Source organism: Rhinolophus sinicus, chromosome 3 (assembly GCF_057876585.1).
Source record: "Rhinolophus sinicus isolate RSI-liver-muscle chromosome 3, RSI-T2T, whole genome shotgun sequence".
Lineage (NCBI taxonomy): Eukaryota > Metazoa > Chordata > Mammalia > Chiroptera > Rhinolophidae > Rhinolophus > Rhinolophus sinicus.
Window position 1 is genome coordinate 130890895 of NC_142503.1, and position 15835 is coordinate 130906729.

General features: G+C 33.3%; 1 protein-coding gene across 1 annotated transcript; it reads left to right on the forward strand.

Moving 5' to 3' along the window:
• The first annotated feature begins 13612 nt into the window (after window positions 1-13612).
• On the forward strand, window positions 13613-14578 carry LOC109439454 (olfactory receptor 4K2). The gene has a single exon (XM_019719768.3). The coding sequence runs from the start codon at window positions 13625-13627 to the stop codon at window positions 14576-14578; it is 954 nt and encodes a 317-aa protein (XP_019575327.3). The 5' UTR covers window positions 13613-13624.
• Window positions 14579-15835: the final 1257 nt, after the last annotated feature.

Genomic DNA, 15835 nt, shown 5'->3' on the forward strand with positions numbered 1-15835 from the left:
TTTTCAGATTCCACATATAAGTGAACCATATAGGATTTGTCTTTCACTGCCGGATATTTTCACTTAACATAATACCCTTTAGATCCATGCATGTTATCCAAATGGCCAGATTTCATTTTCGTTTTTTTCATTTCTGCAAATATTCATTCATATATATATATATATATATATATATATATATATATCATTAAAAAAATTTTTTTTATTGGGGGACAATGTGTTTTTCCAGGACCCATTAGTTCCAAATCAAGTCGTTGTCTTCAATCTAGTCATGGAGGACGCAGCTCAGCTCCAAGTCAAGTTGTTGTTTTCAACCTACTTCTGGAGGGTGCAGCTCCCTGGCCCATGTGGGAATCGAACCGGTGATTTGGGTGTTATAAGCACTGTGCTCTAACCAACTGAGCCAACCGACCGCCCATATATCACATTTTTATGCATTCATCTATCAATAGACACCTAAGTTTCTTCCATATTGTAAAGAATGCTGCAATGAACATAGGGATGCATATATCTTTTGCAATTAGGGTTTTCATTTTCTTTGGATAAATACCCAGAAGTGGAATTGCTGGGCTGTATTGTATATCTATTTTCAGTTTTTTGAGGACTCTCCATACTGTTTTCTTCAAGGGCTGCACCAATTTGCATTCCCACTAACAGTGCACAAGGGTTCCCTTTTCTCCTCATCCTCACCAACACGTTATTTTTTGATTTTTTGATAATAGCCATTCTGATTGTTGTGAGGTGGTATCTTGTTATGATTTTGATTTGCATTTCCCTGATGATTGGTGATGTTGTGCATCTTTTTGAATGTCTGTTGGCCTTCTGTATGTCTTCTTTGGAGAAATGTGTTTTCATATTCTCTGCCCATTTTTCGATTGGATTGTTTATTATTTTTCTTATTAAGTTATATGAGTTTCTTACTGTGTTTCCCCGAAAATAAGACTGGGTCTTATGTTAATTTTTGCTCCAAAAGACACATTAGGGTTTATGTTCAGGGGAGGTCATCCTGAAAAATCATGGTAGGGCTTATTTTCTGGTTAGATGTTATTTTTGGGGAAACACGGTATATATTTTGTATATTAACTCTCTATTGGATATATCATTTTCGAATATATTCTGCTCTTCAATGGGTTGTATTTTTGTTTTGTTGAAGAAGCTTTTTAGTTTGATATAGTCCCATTTGTCTATTTTTGCTTTTGTTTCCCTTGCTCAAGGGGACATATTAAAAAATACATATTACTCAGACTAATGTCAAATAGTTTTTACTTCCTTTCTTTTCTTCTAGGAGTTTTATGGTTTCAGGTCTTGCATTTAAGTTTTTAACCCATTTTGAGTTTATTCTTGTATATGTTATTAGCGAGTGGTTCAGTTTCATTTTTTTGCCTGTATCTGTCCAGTTTTCCCAACACCACTTGTAGAAGAGACTGTCATTACTCCAGTGTATATTTTCACCTCCTTTGTCATAAATTAGTTGACATTATAAGTGAAGATTTATTTATGGGTTCTCTATTCTGTTTTGTTGGTTTATGTGCCTGTTTTGATTATTACAGCCTTGTAGTATAGCTTGAGCTCAGGGAAAGTGATACTTCCAATTTTGTTCTTCTTTCTCAAGATTGCTTTGGCTATTTGGGGTCTTTTGTCATATATAAATTTTAGGATTATTCGTTCATTTTTAATCAAATCATAAACTCTTCCTTCTTGCTTCAAAGTTAGTCAGACAAAAAAAAAATGTTAAGATGGAACTGTACTTTTGCCTTGCTCCCTTTCTTCAACAAATTATTGAACAATATTCAACAAATATTATAATTTTTGTTTTTAAATATAAACTAAGTTTCTAAAATTTCAATCTTTAGTTCAATAATTTGTTGAGCACCTACTCTATTTAAAGTGCTGGCTGGGTGCGGGAGATCCATTAAAGCACAAGATCTGTTTTTCTGTCTTTGAGGGACATATATTTAGCAATTAGATAGAATCAGTCTGTTGTAGATTGAATTACAGTCCCACCACTTTCTCGTGCAACCTTGAGCAAGTATTTTTAGTGTTTCTAAGTTGCAGTTTCTTAACCTATAAAATGTGCACATAGTATTTAACCACTAGGGATGTTGTGAAAATTAAGCCAAAAAACATGTAACACAACTTACAGTACTTGGCACTCATTAAAAGTTAATGAATAGTAATAATATTATTGTTATTGTTGCTGTTGTGTTAAATATGTATAAAAGCATTGGGTTACTGAAATGGAAAATGGTGTGCTTGCTTGAACTTAAAGGACATGATCTTAAGATTGTAATAGGATCTGTTAATTTACCTAATATTAACTAATTTTGAAATGTTGTATTTGTGCCCCTTATTAATCTTTTGTGCATTTCTGTAGTTAATGCTGTCATTTGTATGCCTGTATTTTTCAAAAGAAGTATTACATTTTGGAGGTTTCTTACTCATTTTAAGTTAAAATCTATTCCAAGATTGTATGAAAGAGTGAAAATAATAAATACACAATGTTCAATAGGTCAGTGTCTTGTTTTATCACAATAATGTTTTAAAGTTACATAATTAAAAAGTGACCAAATATTATTTTCGTGTTTTGTCTCTCTTACCCATTTAAAATATAGTAGTGAAATGCTTTAAATTCTTATATAATTGGATTTATTAAAAATATTAACTGGGAAATGAATGGTGACAATTATGTATTCACTTTTTATTTGTTTATTTATATTAAATTTATTGGGGTGACACTGGTTAATAAAATTATATAGGTTTCAAGTGTACAATTCTATAATACATCTTCTATATATTGCGTTGTGTGTTCACCACCCAGAATCAGTTCTCCTTCCATCACCATATATTTCACCCTCTTTTACCTCCCTGCCTTACGCTCTGGTAACCACTAAACTATTTTCTGTGTCTATGAGTTTTTGCTTGTTCGTTTGTCTTGTTTGTTGCTTACAGTTTTATATCCCACATATTAGTGAAATCACGTGGTTCTCAACTTCTTCTGTCTTATTCCACTTAGCATGATAATCTCACGATCCACCCATGTTGTTGCAAATGGCTGAAATCTATTCATTTTATATAAACACGTTAATAAAAGTTTCAACTGTAGGCAGAAAAACATTCAAATTTATGAAAATATAAGAATTATTTATTTGGAGACATGGTAAAACTCTTGTACAGGAAATTATTAAAATTGGAACCATAAAAATAGCTTCAAGTCAGACATTTCATCTGGCTATGATATTCCTGAAGCTCTAGGATAAAGACCTAATCTCTACCTGGGCATTTCTGGTGGTAGAGCCCATTCCTGGGGAATCAGTTAAACCCAAACTGTGTCCTTATAACACACACTGATAACTAAACTTCCAAAGGGGTCTGTGGTACGTGCGTGTGTGTGTGTGTGTGTGTGTGTGTGTGTGTATGCATGTGCACACACACACACACACACAACTGAGAACTCCTGGTGTAAGGATTGTGACTATCACCATTGAAGCCAGATTGCCTGATCTGAATTCAGCTGTGCATCACTTACTATGCTTATGGTTTTGAGCAAGTTAATTAACCCCTCTATCCTAGTTTTCACATCATTCTTTTTTTTTAACTTTTCTTTTTTATTTGAATTTATTTTGAAAACTTTACCAAATCAGGATCATACCCAATTTTTGTTTTCGCTTTACATATTCTAGATTTTAAAAATATTAAGTTTAGTGGGGTGACATTGGTTAGTAAAATTATATAGGTTTCAAATGTATGTTTCTATACTATATCATCTATATATTGCAATGTCATCATTCTTTAAGCAGAGTTTGCTAGTCAACAGGTTGCAATCTGCAAGTGTCTGCATTCCGAACATGTTTGTCTTTCCTTTAAAGGTTTATAAAGAAATCAAACTAATTAATAAAATTAGATAGTGGGGGATTTCACAAAACCATAAAGCTTGATGGATTTTCTTAAAAGACAAAACAAATACAAACTTCCCAACATTGAGCCAGAATTCCAAGCTGTAGCTGTTTTTAGATTGGGCTAGTACCAGAGATCTCATCTCTGTTTTGTCTTGCACCAGAACACTCCATTCATGTATATTACCCCAGTAGTTTGTGATCCTGAATAAAAAAAACTTAAAATGTGTAGTATGCCTTTTCCATCTCTATACCTATGACTGTCTTCCAGCTCTAACTCTCACTTTGATGTAACCACTCTTATCCCCAACTATTGATGGCTCGCTCTTAACAAACAGCTCTTATTGAATCATCAGGGAACATTGGTATTCCTACAAATTGTTCCTGTATGAAGATTTAAGCTAAATTAGGGTATAAAAATATGATATACTTCTGTCTTCTTTTCTTTAATGCCTCTCTCCTGTGTCCTGGTTCTCTTTCCTTGACTACATGCCACTAGAAACCTGCTTTTAATAATTTGCATTTCACTATACATTGAAAAATTATGTTAGCTCTTCCAAATGCATCTTTTTAAATTACATTTATTAGGGTGACATTGGTTAATAAAATCATATAGGTTTTAAGGGTACAGTTCTATAATGCATCCTCTGTATATTGCACCAAGTGTATCTTTAACATAGGAGGATAGGATCAGCCTCTAGTTGGATTTGTTCAGCATTAGTTAGTAGAGAAGAGACAACATTATTTTAAATAGGATTTTTCTGCCTTTGTCAAATAGATGGCACCTTTTTCTCCTCTCTCAGGAAAGATAATCCAAGAAATGGATTTTTGTCTCTTCTTACTTACCAGAAACTTGTCTGACCTTTAGAAAGAGAAATAATAAGACATTATCCTTACCCTTAAAGAAATTATACAAGATTATATATAATAAAAAAAGGTAATTACAGTGCAGTGTCATAAACTTCATGATGTAATTTTGCACACACTAATATGGAGACTTAGGAAAAGGCATGTCCTAACGTGGCTGCAGAGTCAGGGGCAGCATCTCAGAGGCAGTGCTGAATCTAAGACTTGAAAAGCCAAGTTGGGGGAAAGTACACTAGAGGGAAGGAACAGCATGGGCAAAAGCAGAGAATGATACAAATGCTTAGTGAACTCAGGAGTTTCATGTGGTTTACTATTTCTAGAGAACAAGGTGTTAAATCAGTAGTAGTGGTACACAAAAAAATCTGAAAACAGTTGTCCGTAAAGATGTGTGTGCTCCAATGTTTATTGCAGCTTTATTTACAGTGGCCAAGACATGTATACAGCCAAAGTGTCCGTCGACAGATGATCGGATAAAGAAGATACGGTATATATACACAATGGAATACTATTCTGCCATAAGAAAAGAAATAGTGCCATTTGTGACAACATGGGTGGATCTTCAGATTATTATGCTAAACAAAATAAGTCAGACAGAAAAAGTCGAGAACCATATGATTTCACTGATATGCGGTATATAAAACTAAAAACAACAAAAGAACAAGACAAATGAAGGAAAAAACTCATAGACACAGACAATAGTTTAGTGGTTACCAGAGGGTAAGTGGGGAGGAGGGTGGTAGATGAGGGTAAAGGGGATCAAATATATGGTGATAGAAAGAGAACTGACTCTGGGTGGTGAACACACAATGTGATATATAGATGATGTATTATAGAATTGTACACCGGAAATCTATGTGATTTTACTAACAATTGCCACCCCAATAAACTTTAATTAAAAAAAAAATCATTAGTAGTGGAAACAGTGTCCTGAAAGAAAGTTTCCAGAGCATTGGATGCTAGATATAAATTGCAGAGATAGTAGCGAATCACTGAGTAACTGAGGATAGACGGTAAGCAACAGGCCAGCTTTTATCCAGCTCCTGTTTTGAGAACTTTCTACAGCTTTCTCAAGTGATTTGATGGAAGTTTTATCTGATTTATTTTTTTCTGTAGTAGATACAAGTATGCTAAGCATACAGTTTGCACTTTAAGACTACATTGGAGCTACAAGAGAACAACTTTCTCATTTCTTTTTGTCTCTTTCCATTCTCTCCTGTATAACCTTGAATATACATACTTAACCAGCATATTAAATCTTGGTGAGCTGACTTGCAACTGTTAGCCCAGCAGTTTCTAGAAATAGGGCTGTCTTTTGTTGCTCCTCTTCTGCCAACATCTTGCACATTGAAACTATTTCCCAGAATCCTTTCTCCTCCCATACCCTAAAATGACCTTGTTGGCTTATTGATGTGCTCCCCTGATGGCATGTGGATGAATTTTTATTGGGGGATGACATAGTAGTTGGTGGAAGCCTTTATGTTAAGGTAACAAAGGTGACAGAGAATACCTGGGGGTGTGGGGAGGAGAAGGAAGGTTTACAGAAGAGACCTGGACATCCCTGGTGAGGCATGTACTGCTCAGCACTTGTCTCTCCACGGGTGGAGTATTCTGATTTGCTGCTGGTTTTGACTTTGCACATTCCCCTGTTCATGAAGATCATATATGTATTTATTCTCAAAGATTTATTACTAAAACCTTGTAATGTGACAAGCTCCATTTCTATGGATCACAAAAAACAGTACCAATGTGCTCATGGAATATGCAAAAACACATGATTACAATGTAACGTAGGACAGGAACCATCCGGATCCTGCTTACCGCCTCAGCCCCACTGTGCATCCCTCTCCCCCTTCAACAAGAATTTTCCTTTTCCTCCAGTGTGCCGGGCTCAGTTCTGTCGGGGACTTTGCACATGCTGTTTTACCGACTTAAATTCTGATAGCGATACTACAATGTGTGTCGTGGGGAGTAAAAGTATGGCGTTTTTGTGTGCAACTGAAGTTGTTATCAGCTCAAAATAAACTGTTATAACAAAATAGACTGGTTTTTTTTCCAAGCTTCGTGGTAACCTCAAAGAAAAAAAACCTATGCAGATACAAGAAAAGATGAAGAGAAAGGAATCAAAGCATAGCACTGCAAAGACTCATCAATCAAAAAGGAAGATGGCAAGTGAGGAAGAGAATAACAAAACGACTCTATAGAACCACACTACTGACAGTTTCAGTTAGGCTAATAACTTGGAGGTGAAGGCATAGTATCATGAAATTAGGTTCAGTATCCTGAAATAGTTAGTTAGGTTTATCTTTTACAGTGAACTGTTGGACTCGGTGTTAGGCTTCTCTATGGCAATGAGAATGAAAGATATGAGGCAGAAAGGGAGAAGACCCCATCAATGGAGGGCTTAGACTGGGGACAGCAATAGTCCTTTACTCAAGTTTCCTTAGGTTGGTGCTTATGCCAACTAGATTTTGTCTTTGGGGTGATTTCCCCATGTTGTTTTCCTAACACTGGGAACCTTATTTTAGAGCATATGCTAATTTTCATATAATGGAACCCATGACATTTATTTGGCTATATGCTAGCAGTGTATGTGTTAGGATGCTAAACTGGAGCACAGAATTCATAGCCTGACATAAAAAATATGCAACATTTCTTACCCTGGTCAGCCAACCATGTGCTATTGATCAGAATGAAATACGAAAAACCCAACTTTGAAACTTAGTCTAATAAGGTTGAGAAGGTAGGAGGACAGATTTAGAATATTCAGAGTCATAAATAAAGAAAGGGTTTTTAAATTATTTTTTCACTAACATTATTTCATTAGTAGATCTCCCCAGTTACTATTAAACACATTAGTAAATTGAACTGATTGCACTTCATCACAAGAAATATATTTAATAGCATACCTTTTCAACCCTACCAAAATCCAGTAACTTTTCAAACAATTTAAAACAAGTAACACAGTTGCAATTTACAGTTGTACAGTCAATATACAGACATAGAGACTACTGAGTCAATACATTAAGCTGCAATGAACTTTAATTTAAAAATAAATAAAAAATATATTAAGCTGTATATTCATTCCTTCAGATTTTAAGAAATATTTCCTCTCTCTCTTTCTCTCATATATATATATATATGGCTTCATATATATATGAATATATGTATATATTGTATATATATCATACATGTATATATTTGTATATATGTGTGTATATATATATATATATATATATATATATATATATATATATCATATATATATATATTTAACACATTACTTGAAACTGAAGACTGGAGTGTTGTGGTAACTTCTCAAAACACAGGATCTAGTAAGTGTCAGGGCTATGACTCAAACTAAAGTCTATTTGGCTCCAAACTGTATTCACTTTTCCCTTTGCCCTTCTGCAAAATGCTATTGTCCATGGATTCTCAGCTGAAAGAATGTGCATATTCACAGATTCAATTTAGAGAACTGTGTCTATTGCTGTAAAGATTGAGATACTATACCTCTATCTTGCCATCCATTCATCCACTCATCCACTTATTCATCTATCTGCCCATCCATTTACCTAATGATTAATCTATCTTTCTATTCAACTCTTTACAATATATTTATTCATTACATATACACATCTATATATAATATATTATATATATTATATATAATATAATATATAATATTATATATATATATATATATATATATATATATATATATATATATATATATATATATAACCTGTCTTTATATAAACCCAGGCTAGCACAATATCATATAAACTTTGATAATGACAGACAATTGGATAATTATTTGTGCTTACAGGAGTTCACTGTTATGCTGTAAACATTTCTCCTATGTGTAGCTCTCAAAATGACAATGACCAAAATGCTCTTGAAGATAATCTAGACTTTGTTCAAGGGAGAGAGAGAGAGAGAGAGAGAGAGAGAGAGAGAGAGAGAGAACACTTTCTAGGCTAGACTCTGTTATTATATAGGTATATGAACTTGGGAAAGTCACTTTATTCCCTGGTTCTCAGTTTTATCAACTGTAAAATAAATAGATATTATTAGATGATTTTTATGTTCTAAAAACTCCAGTTATTAGCTATATCAAATATGTTGAAGGATCACACTTACATGGGTTCCTTAAGTCAAATACTGTGTTTAACCAGGGGGAAAATGGCTCAGATCCCTTAGGACTTACTCTATATAATATGGCTTTCTGTTACAAAAATGATTCTCTAAACGTCATAGCACCAAAATAACTTGCTACTGCTTAGAAATAAACATATACCCATATTTGTAGGTGAATGACCTAGATTCTGCCTCTCATTAGCATGACCTTGAAAAAGCTGCTGTGTCCTTGGTCTTAGTTTCATTTTCTATAGAATGGGACTATGGATGAGAATTATTGTACACAACTCTAGGATCCTTAGAATCTTTAATATAGATTACAAGAATATTTAATATAAGCTACAATAATTTTTCTGGAGTTTATTGTACTGCTTTAAAATTGTGAAATCTACTCTAGGGGACTTAAGGATTAAAGATAAATAAGGTGCATTCTTAATTTTATCAAAGAAGGGTTGCAAAATTTTTTTCACATCATATTTATTTCATTTTTTAAATATTTATTGAATTTATTTGGGTGACACTGGATAGTAAAATTATATAGGTTTTAAGTGTATAATTCTATAATACATCATCTATATATTGCATTGTGTGTTCATCACCCAGAGTCAGTTCTCCTTCCATCACCATATATTTGATCCCTTTTACCCTCTTCTACCTCCCCCCATCCCCACTTGCCCTCTGGTAACCACCAAACTGTTGTCTCTGTCTATGAGTTTTTGTTTCTTTGTTCGCCTTGTTCATTTGCTGCTTTCAGTTTTATATTTCACATATAAGTGAAGTCATATGGTTCTCAACTTTTTTTGTCTGATTTATTTTGTTTAGCACGATAATCTCAAGATCCATCCATGTTGTCACAAATGGCTGTATTTCATTTTTCTTATGGTCGTGTAATAATCTGTTGTATGTATGTACCACATCTTTTTATCCAGTCATCTGTTGAAGGATACTTTGGTTGTTTCCAGAAGTCCAATTTTTTCAAATTTTATTTTGTGACTCACATTTTATGTGTCCTAGCTAAAAATCAATCAATCCATCAATCAACCAATCATTGCTTAATCCAAGACCACATAGATTTTCCATTATACTTTCTTCTAGAAGTATTCAGCTTTAGGTCTTAGATTTTGAATCTATACACATTTTAAGTTGAATTGGTGTGAATTTGGACATTTTACTTCATTTTATATTCTCTGGAACAATTTTTGTACCATTAGGACTATTTGGTTTTTGAAGCTTTGTTAGAATTTCCCCGTGAGACCATCTGGGCATGAAGAATTTATGGATTTGTTCCTTGGTAACATCCTCTATTTCTTCTATGGTTTTTTTGAGCTTTATATCTCTATTGGAGCATTTTGGTAAACTGTGATTTTCTTAAGAACATAGTTATTTCATCTAGATTTTCAAAATTAGTTGCATAAAGTACTAAAGATCAGCTCTTTATAATTTTTAACGTTTCCCTTGTTTCACTAGTTGTTTCTCCTTTGTCAATTCTTATTTTGTGTTTTTGGTGGTTTTTTTCTCCTGTGACTAAGTTAGTTAGTGGAATAAAATTGGGCCCACTTCAAGGGGCAGTGGTGAATTTTTGGATCTAGGGCAGGAGTAGGAAGAGCAGTTCATAAATGACACTACTTCCTGAAATATACTTTATAAAGTTAAAAATTCATTCCAAAATTATATCTGGAATAATCTAACTCCAATTATGAAAGTAGTTGTGTGTTTTTATTACCACTAATTATAAATACAATGGTCAAAAATAAACTAATCAAGAATCTGATATCAACCAATAGAGAACTATCAAAGAAAAGTTGTATTTCTTTCATCTCAATTCAATTTTTTCATATCTCTCATCTTCCTTCCTTCCTTCCTTCCTTCCTTCCTTCCTTCCTTCCTTCCTTCCTTCCTTCCTTCCTTCCTTCCTTTTTCAGTATTTTTTTCTGTCTTTTCTTTCATATAGTTTAAGGATATATAGCCCAGGTATAGTTATTTTGGTCATTTATTTTGCTTGGTGTTCTGTGAGCTTTTTGGATTTGTAGTTTGGTATTTGGCATTAGGAAAAATAAGACATACCTAACTTTTCTTTATTTAGAATGTTTTCAAGAGGAGTGTCTGATTAATAGATACAGGCTTTCCTTTTGGAGTGATAAAAATATTCTGGAATTAGATGGTGGTAACATTTGCACAATGTTCTGAATGTACTAAATATCACTAATGGTAAATTTCACGTTATGTGTATTTACCACAATAAAAAATAGTAAAAAGTGAAAAATATCCAAATACACATAAAAAAGAAAATGTGCCATCTTCTTCTCTGTTCTCACTCTCTGAGGTAAGAGAGTGAGATGTTTAACAGCATAGTCTGCTTTGTTATTGTTAGATACTACAAAATCAAGAACATATAATACACATTACTTATCAATTTTCTTTTGTTTGACAATACAATATGGACATATTTTTTAGGGCAGTATATTCAAATCGAACTATTTTTTTACTACAGCTGTACTTTTTATTAATGTGTGGATATTCTGTAATTTATATTACAGCTTTACTGATAGGCCATCATATATTTTTCCTTATTATTCCCACTGTTTGCTCTGCTAAAATAAGTAACTTTGTAGATAGTTTCATGAAACAGTGTTTTTTATTTCTATGAAATGATTCTTAAAAGAAAGATTTATTGGTCAAAGGACATTGAGAAAAAGTGTATTTTTAATTTTAGTAGTTAGTTTTAGGTTTGGGGGTTTGTTTTTAACAGCAATCCATATATTCATCAACAACAGAAGAGAATATCCCTTATTATTCTTTTAAATTTTGATCAATCTGATGGGCAAAAGTGGCATTGACTTTTATTATAATATGCAGTTCCTTGGCCATTAATGAGGTTAAATGTTTCTCATAGGTTATTAGGTATAATTTGTTCTAGGAATTCTCTATTTAGGTTCTCTGGCTGGGTTTTGTGCTATTGAATCTTTTTTGTATCAATTTACAGGCATTCTTTACACATTAGAGATAGAAAACATTTTTGTCATATGTATTGCAATATTTCCTCACCTATTGTTTCCTTTTGATTTTGTGTATGATTTTTTTCCCTGCCAGGTCATCTTCATGACATTTCTCTTGCAAGAACACTTTCTTGATTAATTAAGCACGTTATAAATTTTTCTTTATCTAAAATCCAGTTCACTCATTATCGCTGAGAATTGGTTGAACACTTGATTTATTTGGCTGAATTTTTTTAAGCAATTGTTTTGTTTATGTGTTCAATATCTCCAAAGAAACTATAAATTATTTGAAGCAGAAATGGATGTTTTTGGATTTTACAAGTATTCTCCCCTGCCTGCAGAACAAGAGTGCTTATTAAAATTTATTGAGTTGATAGTTCATGCTGCTTCTTAAATGATAGCTTTCCCAACTTTTGTTCCCTGAATCCCTCAGGTCCAGGTAAAAACAATCATTGTAAGTTCCCATAAGTCTCTTGAAATATGTATCTTCCTGTTGTGAACCAAATAATACCATCTTTGTTGTTTAATAAATCCCACTGCAAGACTACTTCTTGGTCAATTCCCAAGTCCCTACCACATTCATTTTATCTACAGCTGCTAAACAATTAATGATTCAACTAGGTCATTTATTTATATTTGAAATTACCTCCTATATGCTCTCTGTCAGAGTCTACTTAACACTCTGAATTATCCAAAAGACTGATTCTACTATAGATCTGGTAAGCAAAAGTGTTTTACCAATAATTTCTATTGAAAGATTTTAAATGTCTGCCCTTCCTACTTCCATCTCCTAACCCCTATTCCATGGGGCTAAGATCAAAAAAATGATTTACACATGTTGGTATATATGAAGGGAGAATTCAGAGGGTGGGACTAAAGAGATTGATCTTTGAGCTCTTTTCCATAAAAATGATGTGATATATCCTTTCAGAGAGAAGGTTAATTTTTAAGTAATAGAATTATAAATATTTATAGGAGGAACAGACTTCTATTTTAACAAAAAAAAAGAAATTGAGAAGAAAAGAAGCTAAATGTCATTCCTTAGGCTGTATGGCTGGCTGTATTGTAGTAAACATGATAATAAATCATTTTTCTTCTACTGGATAAATATCAGCAAAACTAATTTTCTTTTTGTTTCTGATGGGTTTCAAGCAGATAACTTTTATTGTGAATATGTTAATAAATCTTCTCTGGAAATGTATATGAGTTCTGCAACTGTTCATTGAAATCTTGCTATAATGTTGCTTAATAGCTCATGTCACTTATATGTGATATCATTTGTGTATATTCTTTCAGTAAGGTTATCCATATGGGTGAATTCTAAATGACTAAAGGGTGCAATACATCATCTTTCCAGAGTTAGTGCTTACTTAATGTCAGCTATTATCTTTAGGATTATATAGACAGATGGATGGACAAATTTGTGGATAAGTAGATTTGTTCAGAATGACATAATTTCAGTTTGATTGCCTATTAATACCAGAAGGAAAGTGTTATTTTCAATATCTATGATGTACGTGGATTGCAGTATGATCTCTAATATCCTACAATTATCTTTCACACCAATATGCCAAATGAGGTTGGAAAGAATAGCAAAGATAAGTTTTCATAGATAAAACAAAGTCTATGAAAGTGAATTCTTAGAAAAATGGTGTTTTTTGCTTCAATAGAATTATTCTTTCACTTGTTTTTTCCTCCCTTAATACAGGATCCCATCTATCACTCAGGACAATGGATGTGGCCAATAAATCTACTGTTTCTGAATTTGTTTTGATGGGACTCTCTAATTCCTGGGAACTACAGATGTTTTTCTTCATAGTGTTTTCATTGTTTTATGCAGCAACAATTGTGGGTAATAGCCTCATAGCCATCACAGTTATAGCTGACTCTCACCTGCACTCACCTATGTATTTCTTGCTTACCAACCTTTCCATCATTGATATGTCTCTTGCTTCCTTTGCCACCCCCAAGATGATTACAGACTACCTCACTGGAAACAAAACCATCTCCTTTGCTGGTTGCATTACTCAGATATTTTTTCTACACCTTTTTACTGGTACGGAGATAATTTTACTTATGGTTATGTCCTTTGATAGGTATATTGCAATATGTAAGCCTCTCCGCTATGCTTCAATTATAAGTCCCCAGGTGTGCATTGCCCTCGTGGTGGCTTCCTGGTTTGTGGGAGTCATGCATTCAATGAGTCAGGTCATATTTGCTCTCACGTTACCATTCTGTGGTCCCAATGACATAGACAGCTTTTTCTGTGACCTTCCTGTGGTATTCCAGTTGGCTTGTGTGGAAACCTATGTCCTAGGTTTCTTTATGATCTCAACAAGTGGCATAATTGCTTTGTCCTGCTTTATTCTTTTATTCAGTTCTTATGTTGTCATCCTGGTTACTATCAAGAATCATTCTTCGAAAGGGTCATCTAAGGCCCTTTCTACCTGCACAGCTCATTTCATTGTTGTTTTCATGTTCTTTGGGCCCTGCATCTTTGTCTATATGTGGCCACTAAGCAGTTTTCTAGTGGACAAGATCCTGTCTGTGTTTTATATGATCTTTACTCCCATTATGAATCCAGTAATCTATACTTTGAGGAATCAAGAAGTGAAGACAGCCATGAGGAAACTGAAAAATAGGCTCCTAAATTCCAAGAAGGCAACTCCTTTGAATTATTTTTAGTTTTAACTTCTAGTTTTGACATTCTAAGCATTAAGTACCACCATTTTTGAGTACACAGCATTTGCTAGGCTCTCATTTCTGGAGTTCTTATAGCAAGTCGCAATGGTCAAAATTTGTAAAAATACAAGGTATGCTCATGTTAAAACTATTATCATGCATATGTTTGTATTATATTTTAAATTTCAGATGTTGACAGAAGCAATTTCGTCCAGAAGCAAAGAATATCTATAAAAATGCCAAGAGTGACTATTCTAGCTTGGAAACTTTATATTAATATTCTATTTATTAGACAAAGGAACAAAAATGAGAAGAGGAAGTACAGATTAAAGGAGAATTAGGAGATAGCATCAATACAACTTGCAACAGAGTTACTCAGAGAGTTGTCCCTAAAGTATGACGAATTAGTAAGATTTCTATATCTATAAGCCTTAGAAAGTCAGTACTGCTATCAGAGTAACCTATGACAGATAGGCAATGATTTCTACATACAAACCTGGATCATTCATACTTAACACTTAAACCAATTTGTGATCTCTTCTATTAAAGAAAACCCTGGATATACCGGAGGTGCCAAAAAAATGTATACAAGTGGACACTTTGGTCAACATTGCTCAAGCAGTATTTTGCCATAATCAGAAGTGTCTGGATGCTGATGGTAACCATTTTGAGCACCTCTTGTAATTGCAGAAGTCAAATGTGACTTGTATTATCTTTTGTTATCGGTATATATTAAGTATTACAATTTTAATAGTTGTTTTTTCTTAAAATGTGTATACATTCTTTTGGCACCCTCTATATTTCATTACAAATGTTGATGAGTTCCAAAGAAAATGCTGAAGTACCTAGAGAAATCTCCACCACTCACTTTTAGCTGGTAAGGGGAAAGAAATAAAGCTGTAACTCCTTCTGATAAGGCAGAATGAGTAAAGAGCCTGGAGAATTCAACAAATCAGACAATATTATGAAACAAGTTTTAAAGCAGTACAATTTGCTTCATACAGAAACTATGGCAGCTTAATGCCTGGGAAGTTGAACTAGAATTAAATTAAGAGATACAGTTTATGATAATATGTGAATTTATGGAAAGTCTATGCTTTCATTTAAAAGTATTATATTGCTTTACAATTTGGTTAAATTACTTTTTCCTTTTAGTATTTGGATGAAAAAATAAGAATTTTTTATTTATTGAATTTATTGGGGGTAACGTTTGTTAGTAAAATTATATAGGTTTCAAGTGTACATTTCTATCATACACTA